Source organism: Bombus pascuorum, chromosome 17 (genome assembly GCF_905332965.1).
Source record: "Bombus pascuorum chromosome 17, iyBomPasc1.1, whole genome shotgun sequence".
Lineage (NCBI taxonomy): Eukaryota > Metazoa > Arthropoda > Insecta > Hymenoptera > Apidae > Bombus > Bombus pascuorum.
In genome coordinates this window covers 3,299,992-3,320,772 of record NC_083504.1, presented here as the reverse complement: position 1 = coordinate 3,320,772, position 20,781 = coordinate 3,299,992, and the positions used below count along the sequence as shown (strand labels likewise).

The following is a 20,781-nucleotide window of genomic DNA, read 5'->3' as shown; positions in this document are numbered from 1 at the left end:
GTCCCGACAGGATTTCGTCGCGCATGCGTACGTTGCTCGCAAACTCCTACACGCGTACAGCATCGTCTACGAAGATGGAAGTCCGAGCGTAGAGTCGCCGCGAATTTGTCGGCCGCCTCAGTCGCGTTCGGCGCGTCGTACGAGCAAGTGCGTTCTCGTTCGTTCTCACCCTGTTTCCGTAACCCTCGCAGTTTTTCTCTCGATCCTCTTCCGTTTCCTCCTTCTCGATCTACATCGTCGAAGCTTTATCTTTTTCCCCGCGATCTTTACACAGTCGCCGATCGAAACGAAACGGCAATCCGCGAAACAACGTAACCAGAAGGATAATCAAAAATGAATCACATTTAAAGGATCGACATAAGGATTTTCGTCGAAGGTGAAAAAACCACTGCAAACCACCGTTTTGCTGTCTCGCTTCTTTCTTTTTTCCACTCTCAGAGATTGTACGAAATCGTCCGTACGGAATAATCGTAGTGGTAGCGTTGAAAATGCCTCTCCTTTCGTTTCTTGGAATAATAAATACGAATTTCTTGTATCCGTTGAGATTGAAAAGTCAATCACATCCATGTAATTCGACGCGCATTATTTTTCTTCTGCGAATCTTCCATGGCAGCTGATATAGATGCCAAGGCAGGGGTAGTTTCTTCATCGCAATGATCAGATAGATGCTCGGCATGATTTGAATCGGAATTTTTAGTCCAGATTAGATGAAATTGGCAGCTGAAATAATTAGTGGCTGACTTTCATTCAGAAATACAAAGTTACGAGTTCTATTTTCGATCAAAGTATTCCACGACCGAAATCTTGGAAATATAGTCGACGCGAATCAATTTTCTCAGCGAGGATCTTTCGTACGTTTAGATTTCAGCGAGAGGCAACCGTGTGTTCCGAATGATGTGTAATATACCGCTGAAAGGTAACGTCCGGAATATTTCTTTCGCGACAGATCCGATTGACGAACGCAAAAGTAAAAGAACCTGTTGCGGAATGGATTGCCAACACGCCGTCGTTGCTTGCAAGTATGATACTGTGCATTTAGGATTCTCAAGCGTGAACGTTTTTTAAGTTGCTTAAAGAAAAGGAAAACAATCGGAAAATAATTCGAGGACGAAGAAGAGCATTGATTAATTAAATAAGAATCAGCCATTTATCAATCAGGCTATTTCGTTTCAGCATTTGGGGACAAATGCTTTTGTTTGAATGCTGCAAATAGAACTTTTATCGCATTTTCGCCACGGGATTCGTCGATTATTTCATCGTTTTCTAGCGTTAAAAAAAAAAAGAAAAGACGGAACTAAGAATATTGTGACTCTGTAAAAGCACCAAATTTAATCTGGATTCATTCTGAAATGTTTTAAAAATTTATTCTTATATCGAAAGTCCAAAGTGCGGGATTCGTAAGTAGCTACTGAATAGCAATGAGGGTGAATTCGATAATAAGCGAATGTGACCGATCGGACATCGATTGCTTGCAGATAATAAGGGATTCGGTGAAACGAAATGTCACTCGTATCTGGATCCGTAATTACAAAAAGGAAGGAAGAAAAATGCTAAAATAAGAGTGAAAAATAAAGACGTCGTTGAAATATTTTATTTCCATCGAATTTATCGCTCGATTTGATTTGTTTCCTCCATTGCCACATTTTCGGGCACGCCGTTCGATGACGTAAATGAAAAAGAATAAATGAAATTTTCGAATAAACTCGCCACAATGTCGCATCTTTTTTTTTTTTTTTTTTTTTGTTTCGTTCACATCCGTAATTGCGAGTCGCGCAATCGGACTTTTTTCAATTAATTTTGCTACGATACCTATTGTTTGTTTTTCGCGTTTGCTTATGGGATTGCCTATGTAGCGTCATATCGATCTTTGCAATTGTGAGATTATTTCTATTGGAAAATTGATTATACTTTGAAGATCAAAGTTGTCGGAAGTTTAGTCTGTAATCGTTGCCACTTGTTATTAGAAGATACTCCTGTTCGTCCTTGAACACTCGTATTTCGGGGAAATGTTCATATTCGTAAGAGAGATGTAACTGTCAAGGGAATCATTCATCAAACGTTTGCGTTCATAAATATCATTGTAATTACAGTCGTAGTAAAAAGCTTCGCAATAGAATAACCAGATTCGTAGAGAAAAAAAAAATTTAATTTCAAATATGACTATTTTACTCTTTGGTTTGGTTTCATTTTAACATTTAATAATTTTGCTGTTCGCTCTATAGCTTCGAGTAAAATATCAACGGACATGTAAAAAGAGACCAACGACGAATACTTCAAAAGTTTTTAGCCAACATCACCCACACGCGGAAGCAAATAGACACATTATTTAATTGGATGAAACGTCCAGACTAACCAGGTTCGAATTTTACATTTTCGTTAATTGAATTTACTCTTTCGTGTCAGCTGTGCAAAAGCAAGCAGAGTATAAACTACTAGATAATGCGATAAGGAGAACGCTAATTTTGCAATGTTTAGTCTAGTTTTGGTATAGACAGATTTAAGTAGACTGCATTTAGAATAAAAGATTGTCCCCTAGATATCATCGAGAGCGCGTGTTAATCTAGTTTCGCATGATTTTCGCATGATCACTCCGAGGATATGGCGATTAAGGGGCGATCGCGTTTCTCGATTAATACGAACTGAGATCATTCTCCGACACATTCCTTCGTCAAATCTGTCACCACATTATATCTATATCCATAAACATCGAGAACGCTGCCTTTGATCTCGCGATTCAATGTGGAATTACATCAACCTACACTGCGGTATTCGATATGGCGTTATTATATTATATCCTGTTAGTGAAAAGAAACAACGAACATTCCATGCTTCGGAATTAATTAAAACATTGCAGTACCCTGGTTCCTCTTTATTAGTCTCTTGCCATCAACATACATACAGATATAGTCATCCGCCAGAATATCAAAGATACTCTTTTCTAACAAACCTTGCTTTCCGCGAGGCTAGTTCTTTTACGGATAAGCTGGCGATGAATTTCGATAAAAGTGACCGTGAAATCGCAGTAGCCCGAGAAGCGGGACTCTTACGCTCGAGTACATTCAAATGGAACATGGTTGCTCGGATTTTTTCATTCGTCGACCTCTAAAGAGCATCCTCCAGTTCTATCGCATCCTCGTCCGATTCCACGGCTACTTACGACCCTTTCTTCTATCGGCCGCTTCTCAAAGCTTGCAGAAAGGTCACTCGAGACGCAACTGGCATAACGAAATGCTCCCGCGTAAGAAGAAAACGTTACTTCTAACGGGGCAGCTTCTTCTTCCGCATACTCCGATTTTTAAGGTTCACATTTGCAACCGGTCACGTTGCGACCCTTCAAGATGATTTACGATCTCGGTATCATCACGATAATACATCACGTATTTTATCCACGATCCAACCGAGTTCCAAGTTCCCTATCTTCGTCTCAGACAGCAGCAATATCAATTAACAGAGTCCCGAACGGGAGAGATTGGATACTAACGTTTGATCGACTGATACGATATGTCATTAGGAAAATAATCGATCGTTTCAGCAGAATCGATCGCCCCTTTCATTTCCTCGGAATTCTCATTCCAGTCCCTCCCTATAGATACGCAAAGGTATTCTAATGCTTCTAATTTGCACGGCTTTAGACGAGTAGAATGGTATTTTATTATTCGCATCGAATTCTCATCGAGGCGATCGTTTCAACGACACGCTTGTTCCATCGCGTTTTGTCATAACAATAGGCTAGGTTTATAAAGCGTGTATTATCACTTACCGAGTTGCCGTTCTCTACGTACGTATCCCGTTTCTCTTCTTCCCGAGAGACCTTTTTACGATCGCCTCGAAAGTCGCTGAAACAAGAAAGCGATCGATACGATTACATTCTTGTCCGTACTTATCTTGTTTTTTGCATGGCGATTCGTGCGGACGAACTTCTGCGATCGAAGGCACAACCGATGCCATTGAATCGAGTATTTTCCCTCTTGATCGAGCCGGAAAACGGTGTCGCTTCGTTTCGAACGGACAAACAAAGTATCGAATGAACGAGTTACCCCAAGCAGAATCCCTTCGAACGCTTCTTCCGTTATTCGTGCAGATACATTCGGCAGGCGACGGTATTGAGAAGAATGTGCGAGAATCACGTTGTCGAGTAATCGGAAATCCAGTGGTCGAGATAGAAATCGGTCGTCGGACGTAAACCAAAGAGGGCAACGAGATGAAGTCATCGGACGCTTAGCCAGAGATCGGCTGGAAGCCATGAATTTTTCGTTGCGGCTTCGTCGAGTAAAAACTTGAATCGCGAATAAAATCGCGGTGAAGAGGAACAGCAGCACGATCGCAAAGCGTTCGCGAACGACATGTCCGAGGAAGAAACGGCAGAACGGGCCGATCGTAATAAAACGTTCGAGATAGACAGACCGATTCAGGGGAATCGTACGGGGGACCTGCCGGAATTCTTCAACGTCACTTCGCTCGATGTCAACGAAACGAACGAGATCGACTCATTCTACTTCTACGAGGTGAGCTAAAGAAAACACGGCTGCCCCTATAAATATATTCTTCTGTTGAAGGGAGACGCTTTAAAACGCAGAGACGGCTAATCGACTAAGAGGTCGTTAGTAGAGCTCTCGACGGAAGAGCGTCGATTTTAAACGCTATTTCTCCGTTCTCGGCCCGATTGTTACTTATCTATAACAGTACAGATATAATTAGTCGAAACTGTGAATGATCCAGTGGCAAATAAACACTAAGCTGTGTTTGAAACGCGTTAAAAGCTTTAACTTTCTATTGGCTAACTAAACCGAATAGATCTGCATGGACTGTGCGATTTAACTTGAGTCAAACATCTACTTGGCCCACCGTAGAACTATCATCAACATTCCACTGTTGTCCCTCGAACCGATTACAAACACAGAGTTTCCCTGATTGTCTAAGTAGCAGATGTATCAGATCGTCGTAACATGTGCTAGATAAATACTCGTTAATTAGTTGGAAATTAGTTAATCGAACGGTAATGTAACGTAATTAGATTTCAATCTTCCTGTTTCTTAGTACAAATTAATTCGTTTGAACAAGATCTTTGATACTACGTATGTATATGTATTTCTGCAATACGATTAAATTAATGAAACAGCGACTATGAAATTACAAAATGGAGAAAGGTAAATGAGACGGCGAATGAGAGAGAGGTTCCACTTAAATGTCACTTGCCACGCGAACTTGGATGGTAGAGAGATTTCTTTGAAAACATGGTAATTCCATGAAAACCGTAGCAAAAATGTAGCGAACAGCCTATTAGATTCATCGTATCGCTTCTCATGTCTCTCTTCGATCGTCTCGTATATATAACTTTTTCATCCATGATATTTCAATAGATATTCCGATGAAGATTGAAAATACATAGAAGAGTCGTTGCTGTTATTCGATCGTAAAGCGGAAACCTTTGAGATTCCACGTGTTTATCGTGAAATATGAATTTCTTTCGTCTGGATCTGAATTTTCATTCGAATACAAATCCATCGCTGATGCTGTTGTCAGTGAATGAACGATGGTCGTTTGCGGTTCAATTTCGAACGAATGAAAGTAAAAGTTATTTACACGATTATGTTAAATATGGCTTAAAAAACAAATGGGCCACTGCGAGAGAAAGTGGACTGAAAGAGCCATGATAAATTTATTCGTTAATAACATTAACATTAAAGTAACGTTAATTTATTCTAGGAAATCGTATTAATCGTATAAAATCATTTTTTTTTCTTTTTCAAACGAAACCGATCTATTTTACATATTTTACTAAATTACTTAATTTATTGAGAATTGGAGTTTGTCCAGTTTTGCTTTCCACTTGGATTCGATCAGGACCTAATCGCAGTTTATCCGAGAATCCGTGAAAATATAAGTGGTATCAGAGCAACGAACAGTGAGAGTATTTACGTTTTCGTAACAGTGCATTTACATGTCTCGAGGGACACTTGGACGCAACGTTCGGCAATTTCTCAAATGATGAAGTGACGTAATGTACTTCCCACTGTAACCGGGTCATTTGAAACGAAGGTAGTCGATTTCTACCTTTGCCCGTCAATTAGTGGAGCGGATGCAATTACACGCGAGTAAATTTGGAGGCGAAGATAAATGTTAAAAGAATGGAAAGCAGCTCGGTCACGGTTGCTAACTAAGAACTACATGTACTCTAACGCGGAAAAAGCTACTTCATATACGCGTGTGCGTATATAAAGTTTCCCTTGAATCGTGGTTAACATAAAGAAAAATAAAAATCGTAACATCGAGAGCAAAAGTAACTTTTCGTTGCAACGTCGAAACATTAATCTGGTTGGTCGTTTCAACTTTTAAACATCGAACTTTTAAGTACTAAAAAGAAGTTATTTATATATTATTCCTTTGCATATTATACATTTGCATTTCCAACGAGCTTCCTGTCATCGACAAATGGTCATTAAGCCTGCGAGATTTAATTGCCGCTTACGTCCGCGTTCACTTCGATAAACGTTGCCAATACTTTTTATTTCGCAAATCGACTAAATCGATTTTTATTCGCTACCAAAGTCAAACGGAGCCATTGTCTACTCGCAAAAAGATCGTATCGAAACGTTGTCGTATCATACCAAGGTTCTTTCATTTATTATTCCGTCATCGAGTTTAAGAGTTGCTACGACAAAGTTTACGGGAAGTTTAGAGGATAACCGTGCAAGACGCGTATTTATGGTGCTCCTCGTAGGGACATAATGGAAAACTGTGATAACGTGGAATACGTGTTTTTCTCTCATCCCGTGGTGTTTCTTTCGTTTCATCGCGATGTCTGACGACATAAATCTTCCTCCGAAGATCTTTCGTCGCCGAGGATAAAGAAGCGATATATCTCCGTGCCGCGAGCTGCAAATTTGCAACTGTACAAATATAAGCATACGATATATTCGTTACGTAAAAGCCGAACGCGCGTATTTCCAACTACAATTCCGACTAGAAACATTTTCACGGTATTTTTGGTAACTATTACAATAATTTCTTGAATGAAATTCTTGGTCGGGTCGAAATTTACGAACCGACGAAATGCCGCTGTCCGCCGATAATTGCGATTCCACTATTCGGAAGTCGTATTTCTCTAGGCTTTATTCCCGGCTAAATTTCGAAAGAAAATCGACGCATATTAAATTTCATGGAGCACCGTACGGCACGTAAGAGGGTTGTCAGTCGTCTAGCCAAAACACGACGAAACGTCGACGATCGAATTAAAACGGGCGCCTGTCCGATCTCTGTGTTAATTAGTCAGCCCCGAACCTGCCTCCGACCTCTTGTCACCTGTTCTGTTTCTACTCGTTTCCTTGACACGTGTCTCGCGCCCGCCCAAAAAATCACACGCGCGCCATTTACTTGCCGAACGAACGCCACTCAAACGATCTAATGATTTTCATTCTACGCGTAAGGACATACGATGCGAAAGAAACGACCAATCCGGACGATTCTTATTGGCTCTCGTAAATCGCTACAACATGTTACAGGAGACGTGTGACGCAGCGTGGGAGTACGATCCACGGATCAACGCGAGCGAAATTAAGTAGATTGATCTATCGTTACCAGACAGATCTTTTTAAACACGTTCGCTGCCAGCGGACGAAAATTTTCGAAAGAAGAATCAACCTTCTGGTTTACAGCGTTTTTATCACGACATTACTTTTTGCCGAGTACCTCGTTGGTTTGATTAATCCTCGAAACGAGTTTCGTTTTCAACGTTTGTCAAACTTCCGTCGCTCTAAACGATAAAAAGGATACGTTTGAGGAAGCAGCAAAGCGAAATTGTCACGGCAAAGTACATATACTCGATATCAGTCTCGTCTAAAGCTTTTTATATTTGCACGATCCTGGAAAAAAAGGGAAAAAAGGAAAATTTAACCGTTTATCTTTTTCGAAAGAGTCGATGAAAACAGAACTCGTATCCGACAAATTCCTCGTTTGCAAATAAAATCTTATCGGCCATTTCGGCTGGAGAAGAGGGACGTGGCGCGTGTGTCTGGATCGTTAGTCCCTTGGGGCGCGTCGATCAATTTAAAGCGTCGGTATTCGGTGTCCGCGAGGTGATTTCCTGGCTGTTTGCAATCTCGTCCCGTCACCTACCCGCCGCTTCTTGCCTCCTTTCCGCGAACGTCCAGGGCTAACCGATCCGAGTCGCGCGACCGCTTTGTAAAAGCATCGCGACGAGTTGCCTCGTTTCGCACCACCGACTGCCCGTTGATTGCAGAAACCCCGCCACATGGGAACTCGCTTATTTTTACTAGGAATGCGCGTTCGCGGTAAAAGAGAGGACGAAAGAATGAAAGAAGGTGGGAGAAGAAACGAGGGAGGAAGGGGGTCATTGACGCGATGCTGGAAACGGACGGGTGATAAAATTAAGCTCGCAACACGATTCCACAAAAGACGTGGAAAATTCTTGATCCGTCTATCGTTTTTAGTGAAACATCTTCCTATTGTTTCCTATTTATCGTATCCTCGTCTTTTCTATGTGTATATGACTCGTAATTAAAACGGAGACGCTATCTGATGCGTTATCAAGTCGAGGATGGCTAACCTCGTCGCTAGGAAAACGGGCGTTGAAAAACGACTCTTCGGTAAAGCAGGAAACAGAAGAGACGGAATTACATAGCGCGAGAGAAAGGACGGACGTAGAATCGTGCAAACACAAAGTGAAATGCTTGAATCGTTCAACGTTGAGAAACGTTGTGTTGTCGAATCATTAATATAAGTTGGTTTGTTAAGTCAGCAGTTGTTGACCAGCGGTCTTTATTCGAATACTATCTTTGGGAACGAGATATATGAACAGCTCGGAGACTACGTCAAAATTCCATTTATCTCAAGTCCATTTATTGAAATGCTAATCTTTGATAAACGTTTAATTAACTGGGTCTTTACTGAGTAAATTTACTAATTTGAATACGATGACCTTCTATTATGAAAATATAATTCAGTGAATTTCGAATTCTATGAACACCGGTTATATACAGAGCGTACGTACAAGTCGCAAATGTAGAATAAAATGTTTTCATATGACGCTCGGTTTCTGAAAAAATTGAGTTCGCAAATTCACGAGCGTATACTTTAGCTCGGTTAAATACCGACGAAATATGAGCATACGAGTTAACAGGCGGTTATTATACATGAAAAGATAAGTAAAAAGTACGAAATAAAATTTCTTCGTTTAAGGCTTCGTTTCCAAAAAGGTAAACTTCAAATATGTTTAATTACGAACTGGTCTGATATACGCGCACGATACGTTTTCAAATTTATTTTTCTCGAAAAGCATAAAGTTTCTTATGAAAGAATTTTATTCTACGTTTCTTACTTATTTTCAAACGTAGCTCAACCCCCTGTCGATTATTTACTCTTGGTCGTGTCGAAATTAGCCAGGTTAAAGTATACCTGTCGAATCCTCAAAGTCGATCGTCTCGAAAACGAAGCTTCGGATAAAGAAATATCACATGAATTTTTCTTACATTTCTTCGAGTAGAATCATCCCCTGCACGGTAGTACTACGACTATTGCACCACCCTGTATAGTTATAAACTGTTAACAACAGGTAGTTTATAAACTGTTTGCCCTCCATCAAATTCAACTAAACGAAATTCCATTATACGTATTGTACGTATTGTACGTATGTAGAACGATATTTCGAACGATTTATTATCTTCTTCGAAATACCAAATAATCGAAATATCTTTTTTCTTTTTCTATACTTTCGCGCGAGTCGTTTATGTAAAAAGTCTTTACAACTGGGAATAATAGAATCGTGTTATTTCGCTATTGAACCTACCTGCTCAGTTCTCTCAGTCTCTTTCCGCCTCTCACCATTAACTGGAATTTAAAGCTTGTTCCGAGTACGGACGCAATTACCGTAGCCCCCAATTTTTGCCAGTTGATTACGCACAAAACAACGAGTCTTTCGTAAAATACTGTTCCTTTCCTGAAATATTGTGCAAGATGAACAGCCCTTGCGCACAATTATGACCGAATTATATTACTACACAGTCATGAAAATCATAGCGAGGAAATTTGTAAGAAAAGCGATAAGCAGCGTAGCTGGAACAGACTTACAAAACTGACGATTCGAAGTTTCTGTTCTTGCAAATTATAAATCGTAGCTGTGACATTGGCCACGAAACAAAACTTTTTCGCCTTCCATTTTTTACGATCCGACCGTCAATTTATTTCACTGACTGTGAAATCAATCGTCCGACCAGAGGCTTCAACGCTTCAGTTTTACCAACGACACGATTCGCCGAAGCGCTGACTCTTCTGCGGTTAAGCGTACGACTTATGCTCCAAAAAGTGGAATCTAGTCGATGCTTTAACTCGATTCGACGTTTCATTTGCGATTAGTATGAACTTCACCATCCGATGAAGGCAGACCGCAAGAGACGGAGTTAGTTACCAACCCAAAAAATTCGTATTTTCACGAACTTTGCCAAATGGATGATAAATTGGTTCCTAGACAGATATTCCTCTCGTCTAGTAAATGCTCGACGAGTATACTCGACGTATTACGAATCTTTACGTATTTTCGTACTTTTTTATGTATTTTATGTACATTTTAAGATATCGATAAGAATGGAAACTTGGTGGCTGAGTCTGGCTGTAAAGTCGAACCAGGCGACGTACTGTTCGGTCGACGATAAAATTACTAGGTGAACATTTACGAGTCATGAAAGTTATACGGGCTCGATGATGTACATATTAGGACGGGAACTTTCTTAATTAAATGCAACTCCAACAGAACGTGGTAAATACATTGTTTCCCTAGTTGCATTGTTGGTCCACCAACAACGTACCGACATTTTCAGTAAACATCCTACGTTTGCGTTCAACAAATATTGTTCGTGTTTTTAGATAATAGCAACACAGGAAGATGTTGCTTTGACGGTGATTCACATTGCTGTAAAAATCTCGTAATGAGGCTGAATAGCAGTTGTGTGCTTTTACGTACAAAAATACATAGAAGAATCAATCAGACCGAATATTCTAGGTTAATGAATTAGTAACGAACTGATATACTTTTATGGAAACTTGGAGCGTTTAATAGATTCCAGGCTAAATTGTTACGTGAACGATAAATCTACTGCTCGAAAAACATTGTTCTACGTAACAAAGATGAGTGATGGAAGATACGAAACATCGTACCATATAACGAAAATGAGAAGTGGAAGAGAAAAAACGAAGTCGCTAAGGAGGAGAACATCGACATGTCGCGAAGAAGGATTTCGCCGCTATCTATAAGAGAAGATTGCAAAAGTATCTGATAAAGCTGCGATGCATTATAACCATGGAAACACAGAGACCTAAAGTTGTTTTTACGGGTTTAGACCACGTCTGGATATTCTTGTGATCCCGAAGATAGAAGACCACGATGGAGTTGTTTACGATCGCTGGGAGAAAACTTGGAGGATCCCGGTGACGCTTAAGACGCAGGGGAAAAAAGAAGACACGGCTTTCATCTACGCCCTAAGCCATACATCTTCTTTCGCGCTATCTATTCCTTATCAGCTAGTTCGATTATTTGATAGCGGAATCATTCAGTTAATTCGCTAAGGAATCGTTTCGATCACTTTTTATTTCTATTTTTGTCCAAGGTGGCTTCGAACATAGAATTTTATAAATAGATGGACAGAGTAAACGACGTATTGATTATCCGCGAGAAAAACGAGCGGTCGAATTTTACTATTATTTGTACGCGGCTACGTTGTCCTAGACAACGATGTAACGCTGTTCAAGGACCGACGTGAATCCGTAATTCGCGAATCGGTTATTGTCTTTTTTACGGCGGTAATAGCCGTTCGCGGTCGAACTACCTTTCGTAGGAAACAAGCTCATTCGTTACCGTGACGGTTGACTAATAACGCGTGCACGAATTACCGATAACACGGACGTTTATCATTTATAAAAGCATATTTTCCTACTCGGCTGTCTACGGTGCACTCGCTACATGCGCGCATTATTTTTAATACGACGACTAGAAGTCTAATTTTATGTGCCTCGACGCTCGCCTTCGCACTCGTACTGAATTTAAATATCGTAAATATCGCGTTATGCGGCCGTTCTTCTTCCTACGTTTGATCTTTATCAAAGAAAAAAGAATTCGTTATATATCGTCGTGCGCAATAGACTTAAGCGAATTGGCATAATTTTCAAAAACGAGCAACGGAAGAAAAACAAATAGAAGATGCAGCTTTATTAACGCGCACTTTGCGCAACGCACGCACCAAGTCACCGTTTGTTTCTGTTTATTTTTAATTTATTCTAAACCGGCGAAAAGCGCAGAAACTTAACGACACGTTGCCTTTCCTGCATTTCGCGCAAGTACATATATTCTATTGTTTATTGCTTTATTGCTCCTCTTAATAATTTAGCGAACTACACTAGCGTGATTTTACTACAAAAAGAAAAAAGTTTACACGGCGAATTGTGCCGAATCCATAGCAAGGGTAATTTATCGATATATATTCATTTTCGATCGATGCCACGGAAATTTATCATCGTACCATTTCGTCAAGCGTGATTATGCGTGATCGCGTCGTTCGCTCCCTATTTCTTCTGGTAGCATCAATATTCAGAGAAGTCGAGACCTATCATTTATGGATCGAAACGCGCGCGAGTAACATAAAACGAATGACACTACAGCTAAAATGGAGCACGAATTTCGAATAAACACTTGGACGACTGTTATGTATCGTTTTACAGTTTATTTTACAGTTTTGTCGTCTCGTATCGAATAAAGACGATTACAGTTTCATATACGATGACTCACGAAAATATCTAGAGATATAACAGAATATTTTTACGTATTTATCATTTGTGTTATACGAAATAGTCATTCGCTGTGTAATAAGACACGATTATCGTGATTATATCGTTAAAATTTTCAACGAATCTGGATATCGTATATGGAAATATACAGAAGTTGCAACATATTTAATGCAAGTATATTTGGAAAAATCACCAAAGAATCTGAACGTAATCGATTGTTCGTAATGTTGGAAAATCACAATATTTGACGGAATCATCTTTAGCACAGACTATACGTTTAAAATCATTAATCGTGCCTATGAATTTTTTATTACGTGTATATTCGCGATAAATATCCTGTAATCTACATACAATCGTATCTCTCTTCCTCAGTTATACATATAAATGTATACAATTTGAAATTCGTTTGAAATTCATATTTTATATTTCATATTTTACCGATATGATAATGATAGAGACATCTGTTACTGCAGCGTTAATGAAATTGCATAAGGTTTCGTATAAAATATATAATATATTCGCGAAACGTTTGTATAAATGTTCAAACATTATATTTTTGACTGTATAAACTATTCATCCCTGATTGCTATGGAGTTTCTTGGAAATATTTGAATTCTCATATTCGATTTGCGTAGAATGTTGTTCGTTTCGCGATATCCGAAGATCAAACGGATCGAGGTAACGCGAATCGTAAGTCAAGGGTAATGCGAGTTAATCTGGTCGCGATAAATGCTTCGGTTGAGCAGATGATGGCGATAAAATTAATTACACGGTCGCTCAGAGGACTTGGTGATTTTGCGGACGGAAATTAATGGTTTCTCGCTGGCCGCTAAACCACCCTGTAATCTACGTCTAAACTTACGAGTCGGTAGCGGTCGTTGGACGAACGTGTCACAAATTCAATTGGCTCGTTATCGAATTACCAACGGTCCAATTTCGTTCGTGTTTTTCTTTGAGTCAAACGTCTTGCAGTTATCTCGGCTATACACGGGGTACAATTTTAAAACTCGAAGCTCTTGTATTAAAACCGTAAATCTGATTTTTAATCCATGTTTTAACAGCGCACACTTTCAGATTCCAAATTGATCCCATACATTCTTTCTTTGTACATACATGTATTTACCTATATATGTATTAATTTTTTACGTGTATTTTATCGTGATATTTTACTTTTGGATTCGCTATATTTAGTTGGGTTCGCTTTGTTCCGCCCACGTGGATAATACAATTTCAAATTCTACTAGTTCACCTTTAGAATCGTTATTAAAATGGTATCTCTCTTTGCAGAAATCTCTTATTGAATCCTGCTGGATTGTCGCTGTCAGAACATAGCGGCAACCACGTGTTGCTATTGATGTCTATCAATTCTAGCTGCGACTAAAGTACCTACGTATTGTCGAATGCGTATCAATGACAATTAATTGTTTCGTCGCGCGTGAGAAATTGTCATACGATCATGAAACGGAGTGATACATTTGTCCACAGTTTGAACAAATAATTTTAGCGATAAATTTTAACGAGATTGTCTCTGAAAAGAAACGAATAATTTTCGTTTGCCGCTATTGTAAATTTATATAACAGAAAGAAACGAGAGTCTCAACGACAGATAATAATACGGTACGTGACAATTTTGTCCAAGATACCAAAATTTCAGCTTGTTTACTAGACGAAAAAGAATCACGATGCGACGTTGGCCTTTCCTTGAATCTTCGAAGAAAATAATAGTGTTTGCGTTGGTCAATCAATTTACTTTAGGAATTCTGTCATTTTTGCTTCGTGAAAGATCAGAGTAAGCTGATCGTGTCAACAACATGGGCATTTCCAAAGTTTTAGCAGATCGTTCTTCGAAAGTGCTACGCCATCGATGCGATCATCGTCCGGTATTTCCGAAACTTAAAATTATCCGAAAAAAGTCACGCGAATAGCCGACGACGAAACTCCAGCTAATTCGTAGTTTAGTCTACCAAATGTAATAATCAAACTTCTCGTTTAAAATTTCAATTTAAACTCGGACGTTAATGTTGAGCGTCGTGGCACGTTCGAATCGCACGGATACGCTTAAGTAGAAAATCGTCAGCCACGTTTTACCGGAGTTGGACAGACATCGTGAACGAATCGCATCACAGACATCAAATTCGACGAGAACGTACCGGAACAGTCATCGAATCGACGTGTTTTGAACGATCGCGTCGATGCAGGAAACTTCGACAACTGTGATGCTGTAACAAAAGCGCTATTAACCGACTGCCACTTCGACCAGTCATCGAGAGACACGTTACGTGACATCCGCGTGTTATGTGGCTATGATTTACAAACGTTCGCTATTCTAAACTACTTGTTAATAATCGTCATAACTATAATGGCGGTTTCATTTTTAGCCAGTGCATATCTCGACCTCTCGTCATTTCGAAATAATTACTAACAAATTGATAGAACACGTTTACACAGGATCTTTAAATTAATTGCATATGAAATATGATTTATGAATTCGAATGAATTAGTACTGTCAAAAAGAAAAAAAAAAAAGAAAAAAGAAGACATAAATTTGCTTTAGATATGTTCATACGGTCTAAAATAATTATTCAAATGATCGGCTACCGCGGTTTTTTTTTTATATCGATGATCGACATAAACTTGCAGGAACGGCACGATATACATAATATTGAGGCGAACACGCGTAAAATTTCGTTACAATCGAATATTATTTTACGATATTATTATACGGTAAACAGCGTGGATCGAGCAACGTGTGATTTAATCGAAAATTCGCTGTATTAGTCGGAAGATCTTCAGATTTGACATTATTAAATTCCGTGCTACTTTGATACTCATTAGCGTCCCTCGGGACAGAACGGTACGAAGCCGGGTAACGTTCCCAGACTGTACACCGAATTTGCCTGAAACGGATCGTCGGTTCGCATTTACTAAAGTGTCGCGACGAACAGAGAATACGTAATACGCGGAATGACGCGTTTCCCGCACCCCGCCCGAGCAATCACTATAATTTTCAGCAAGCCGATCGATGCACGCGCCGTGTAATCTTAACGGCCGACTGATATATGACTGCTACTTTTCTGCAAGGACAGGCTGGAATTTTCAAGATTACAGCATTTCTTATCCTCGTACGTTCAACCCGTCGATGGAGAATTCACGGTTGTATCGCAATAACTTAGAGGCGGATTTCGCGAATCCATCCAACAGGTGTAATTTATCCAATTTCCTTTTACATCAAAGTTTAGTCGATAAACGATGGTTAATGCGAGTATAAGGGATAATTAATACCTTTGTTAGATCAGAGTCACCTGTATAATCTGTGCGCCGCTTTCAAATTAATTTAGAATTAACTCTAAGCGTAATTTAATTCTAAGTATAATTGCCGTGTTTGACAACAAGTAGAATTTGATTAAAACACGTTCAAACGTATACGAGCTATTCGTTAAGGTATGTACAGACTGGGATATAAACGCTGGCAGCATTGTATTTCAATTGTCATTAAGTTATATTTCAGCGATTTGTTAAAGTCGTCAAGAGATCGCAATCTGATCGGTTAACTGTTTGATATTATACAAAATGTATCTGATAATCGTACAGACTGAGATACATAAAATTGATCGAAAGCCAAAAATGCATCGACGTGGCTTTAATCATAGTAATCATAGAGCTCGTGATCTCCGTGTTATTGATTTTAGTTGAATGAAAACTAATTTCATGCGATTTCATGTCGTAATATCGATACATTAAGTTTATCATTTGCTTCTCATTCGGTTTGGTAAACATTCATCGGGTAACTATGGAAATAAAAGCATTCCATTTGCTTTTCGTTTATTGATTTTCGCGGTTTATCTTTTATTAAATGAATATATATATAAATAATTATTATATTAATTATACACGTACATTTTTTAAACAAATGAATCTCCAGTTTTATTCATTTATTTACGAATTGGATCAGATTTATTTATCAATTGAATTAATCAGTGCTTCACGAACTTTAGCAATTACGTCGGATACGTAAACTTGAAACATTAAATAAACACACCAAGCTGATGTGAAAATCTCCAGTATCGACATACCGTAACGTAATTGTTAAACGAACCGAAGGTAGAATAACCCGACCGCGCGAGAATTGCTGCTACTTTTCGTTACTTCCGAGTATATTAAATTAAAAATCTCTTCAAAGTCGATTTTTGACATTCTAAAAAAATTTCTAAAGTCGCGTCGTTCTTCTAATTGCGAATCTGCCATTAAACCATTTACATAACTTTCTCCGTTATCTAAGAATCATCATCGTCGTTCCCACCATCGTCTCCTCTTCCTTTTCGATTCTAAAATTACATTTTACATATGCGACAACGAGACCAGCAGCTAAGACAGGCCAATCCATATCTCAAACAAAATTGGCGTGAATGTGCGACTTGTATCTCAATATGGATGCATCTCAAATGATCGATTTCTAGCTATCAAATGATTAGATCTGTACAGGCAACAGACTGTCGGAATATAACGTTGTCGGCGATTATATCCCAGTCTGTACGGAACTTTAAAGTTTGTCTTCCAACGTAATTAAGACTTTTGGTGGAAATATGTGCATTGACTCTGTAACGGTTTTATTAAATCGATATTCCAACAGGTCACAAATCCTGTGAAATTTCTTTGAGGGAATATTACATCCCGAACAGAGGCGGAAGTTGTCTTCCGGTGGAAGGTGATCCGCTTCACGGGTATCGCGCGTTTTACCCCGTTCCGAGTACAAACACAAAATTTAATCTTCTCTTTATTGTCTTCGTCTTCTCGGTCCCGTTTCTTGTTTTACACTTCATCGTGTTTCGATATCTTTTGGTATAAACATTTGTTCGTACGTATTAATAAAGGATGAAATAGCAAGTGGAATATAAACATCGTACATTTTGAACATTCCACGCAACACTCAATAGCGAATGTTAAATGTCTCTGAAAAGCATTATCGTGTATCTTATTTCTTGTTAAAACACGATATTAATATTATTCGAAGCTTCGCACAGTGAGCATTTCTATTGTGTGCTTTTGTAACAGATGAGATATTGTTAAAGCGAAAACATTGATGTTATATGGACTTGGTGGCAAAATAAGCTTTATGCAACGCTTCTTTCGTAAATATTCTTTCGTGTTTCTTTCCCATTTATTTTGTTATTCCATTATACGCCGAGTAGTACGTCTACTATTTCTACGAACTAAAAGTAAATCATCGCGTTAAAAAAGACTGCGTTCATTTGTCCGTGTCAGGCGCAGATTATTCCTCTCTATTCGAGAAAATAACGGTCGTTCGATGACAAAGTCGTCGAAAGAGATTCTCGCCTATAATAAAGACTCATAGTCGGAAATTACATTTTAAGAGTTTAGTTTCAATTATAGTCAAGACTTTATAATGAAATGAAATTAGAATAAGTTTAATAGACTAGACGAGAGTTAAAATTTCATCTTTCCTTCGTCATACCTTTTATGCGTAAATATCAGACGAAGAATTTCTCTAACGATTTCGATTATGAGGAGAGGATAACTTTAAATTACAACTTATAATTAGCTGGATCCTAGAACCTTGATAATAGCACATTATCGAACATGGTTCGAGTTCTTGGAATTCGACTATAATAAAATTCATAGACACCTGCACATACGTGACCAGAAGAAATCCAGAGGAATCCCGTTTGCGATTTATTGCTCCCACAGGGATCGTACGGCATCGATTCGCGCTACTCTTGATCCTTTTCTGATTTCAGCTTGGTTTGCTGCAACACATTCGAGATTGCACTTCGCTCTCTCGCTGAATTCAATTATATCGTAAGTTGATTGTCACTATTACTCAAAGAACATGCTAGTTTCTTCGTTAACGTCTTCGAAAGAAGCGACCGTGTCTGTCGATAACTGTTCACGATTGTTTTTCTACTTTCTGTTTGAATATTTTCGATAATTGTAATTACTCAATTTGATTTATTCATTTCAAATGCCGCGTTCGATCGGAATACTTACGGTTAACGACGCAGATTCAATAATGATCAAGCGCGATTGTAAATATAATGGTTACAAAAATCACTCGCACAAACCTTTATTTTCCGATAAAGTGTCTTTCACCAGATTCTTTATAGCATAATGCAAAACTCTTTGCGCTTCGTAGTCGGGGCTTCGGACAAAATCAACGAAATTCCACCGGCTTTTACCTTCCGTTCCGTTAAATCACTGATCGATCGTCACTAGCGTTGTTATAAATCGTTGGCGACACCCGCCGCGCCAAGAATACATCCGAGAAAACGCGAAGGAAAAAGTGGTCCGCTTCGACCTGGGAGCTAAGTAGGGTCGTATTTCTTCGCCACATCTTGGCAAACCCTTTTCGTTAGGAAAGTGCCTACCAGCCCTCGAAGCTGTAGCACGCTCGTTTCTCCAGCTTTTTGTCCTCCAGTTTCGCTCGATTCGTGACTAAAACCGAGATACCAGGGGTTGCCCGTGCCGGAAAAATTTCCCCGATCTCGAAGTATACATCCCTAGACAGATATCTTAAAATACGACGTCCCCTCCTGCCTTGTCGTAGCAGAAACTTCTTTATTTACTTGTTTATCCACGGAGCCTGGACCTTCGACGTGACATTGCACCCCCTCCTCTCGGACAGGCATTGATTTTGGATTAATCACACTCGACCGGAACCTATATTCATAAATGTCCTCGTGGATCTTTCTTGTTACCGAAGTTAGTTGTCTCCGAGTTTCGGATAATCGATAAAGAATCAACCGTGTTATATCGTATTCCAGATGATCGAGGGATCTCTTATTCGACGAGCTCGCTGTCCTGCCAGCCAATTTCTGCTTTTTGAATATTTATATCTGCCAAAATATAACGATTTTAACGATTCGATAGTTTATGAAGCAATAAAGTCAACCGTGTTATCGTTTTCTTATTACCCCGGATTATATTTTTTTATGAAGGTAATTCTTATATGGAACAGTGAATGGTCGATTCTCCGTGACGCCGACGCGTCGCGTCGCCTTCGATTTGCATATATACCTCCCTGTGTTCGACACAAGTTTCTTTACAACTTTGCGTAGAGCGTTGCATAGTCAATATCGTACATTATATCATTGTAACGAAGACAAACGTCGCGTCTGATTTATCAAATTTGACGGTAATCTTTGAATTGTTTTCTAAATTCGGATTTCTGAATATCGCCACGAGATTCATAAAAGAACTATCGATGGATTTTATCCACCTCGTTAGAGACTATAGCTTCAAATTCTTGATGATCGCGCGTCGTTTTAAAAGAAATCCTACGAAATAAATTCCTCTTATCCTGATCAGCATGCTATCCTGATTGCGTTCGAATCATCGTGAAAAAGCTATCTTGTTCGACTGAGGACAGAATATTGCCGGAACGAACAGGGTCTGCAGGAATATGGAATAACTGAAGTGAACCCACAATCTGATTACTGATTTTATATAATGACACGCGTCCGATAGTATTTTCTACACGAAGAGAAGTTTTTTACGAATGCAAATTTCCTAGTATCTGGTATCAGGCAGATTTCTAATAAACCTGGATTTTTGATGAGATGAACATTTACTTTATGGAGGACAAGAAAATACATAAAATTTTTGTTTTCGTTAAAACGAGATGTATTAAAAGTTTCTAGATTTAATTTGAAAATGTCGGGAGAGAAATATCAACATTCGAACAGCGTTTTAATTATTTCCTTTAAATTAATTGAAATTGACATAATTAAAACTTTGTTCAGAAGATCCATCTAAATTATCATATATACAAATTATTGAGAATTCAAAACAGGATTTGTTGATAATGAAATGTTCTCATCACGTTCATCATTATCCAAACATTTCGTAATTATGCTTGCATCTATGCAATGTATATTATGTAATCACCAGTACACGTATATAACTCTGAATTCCGGAAGTTGCAAAGTTTAGTGATCGACGAGGAAATAACATACTTCGCGTGCGAGATCATCT

The 20,781-nt window shown here is 38.9% G+C and overlaps 1 protein-coding gene across 3 annotated transcripts in view; it reads left to right on the top strand.

Moving 5' to 3' along the window:
• Window positions 1-63: 63 nt before the first annotated feature.
• Window positions 64-20,781, top strand: part of LOC132915484 (cardioacceleratory peptide receptor) — a 40,403-nt gene continuing 19,685 nt past the window's right edge. For all 3 annotated transcript variants that reach the window (XM_060975321.1, XM_060975320.1, XM_060975319.1), the window contains exons 1-2: window positions 64-376; window positions 4,095-4,505. In XM_060975321.1, coding sequence (XP_060831304.1) covers window positions 4,344-4,505 — 162 coding nt within the window. In that variant the 5' untranslated portion in view covers window positions 64-376; window positions 4,095-4,343. The remainder of the gene's footprint in view (window positions 377-4,094; window positions 4,506-20,781) is intronic.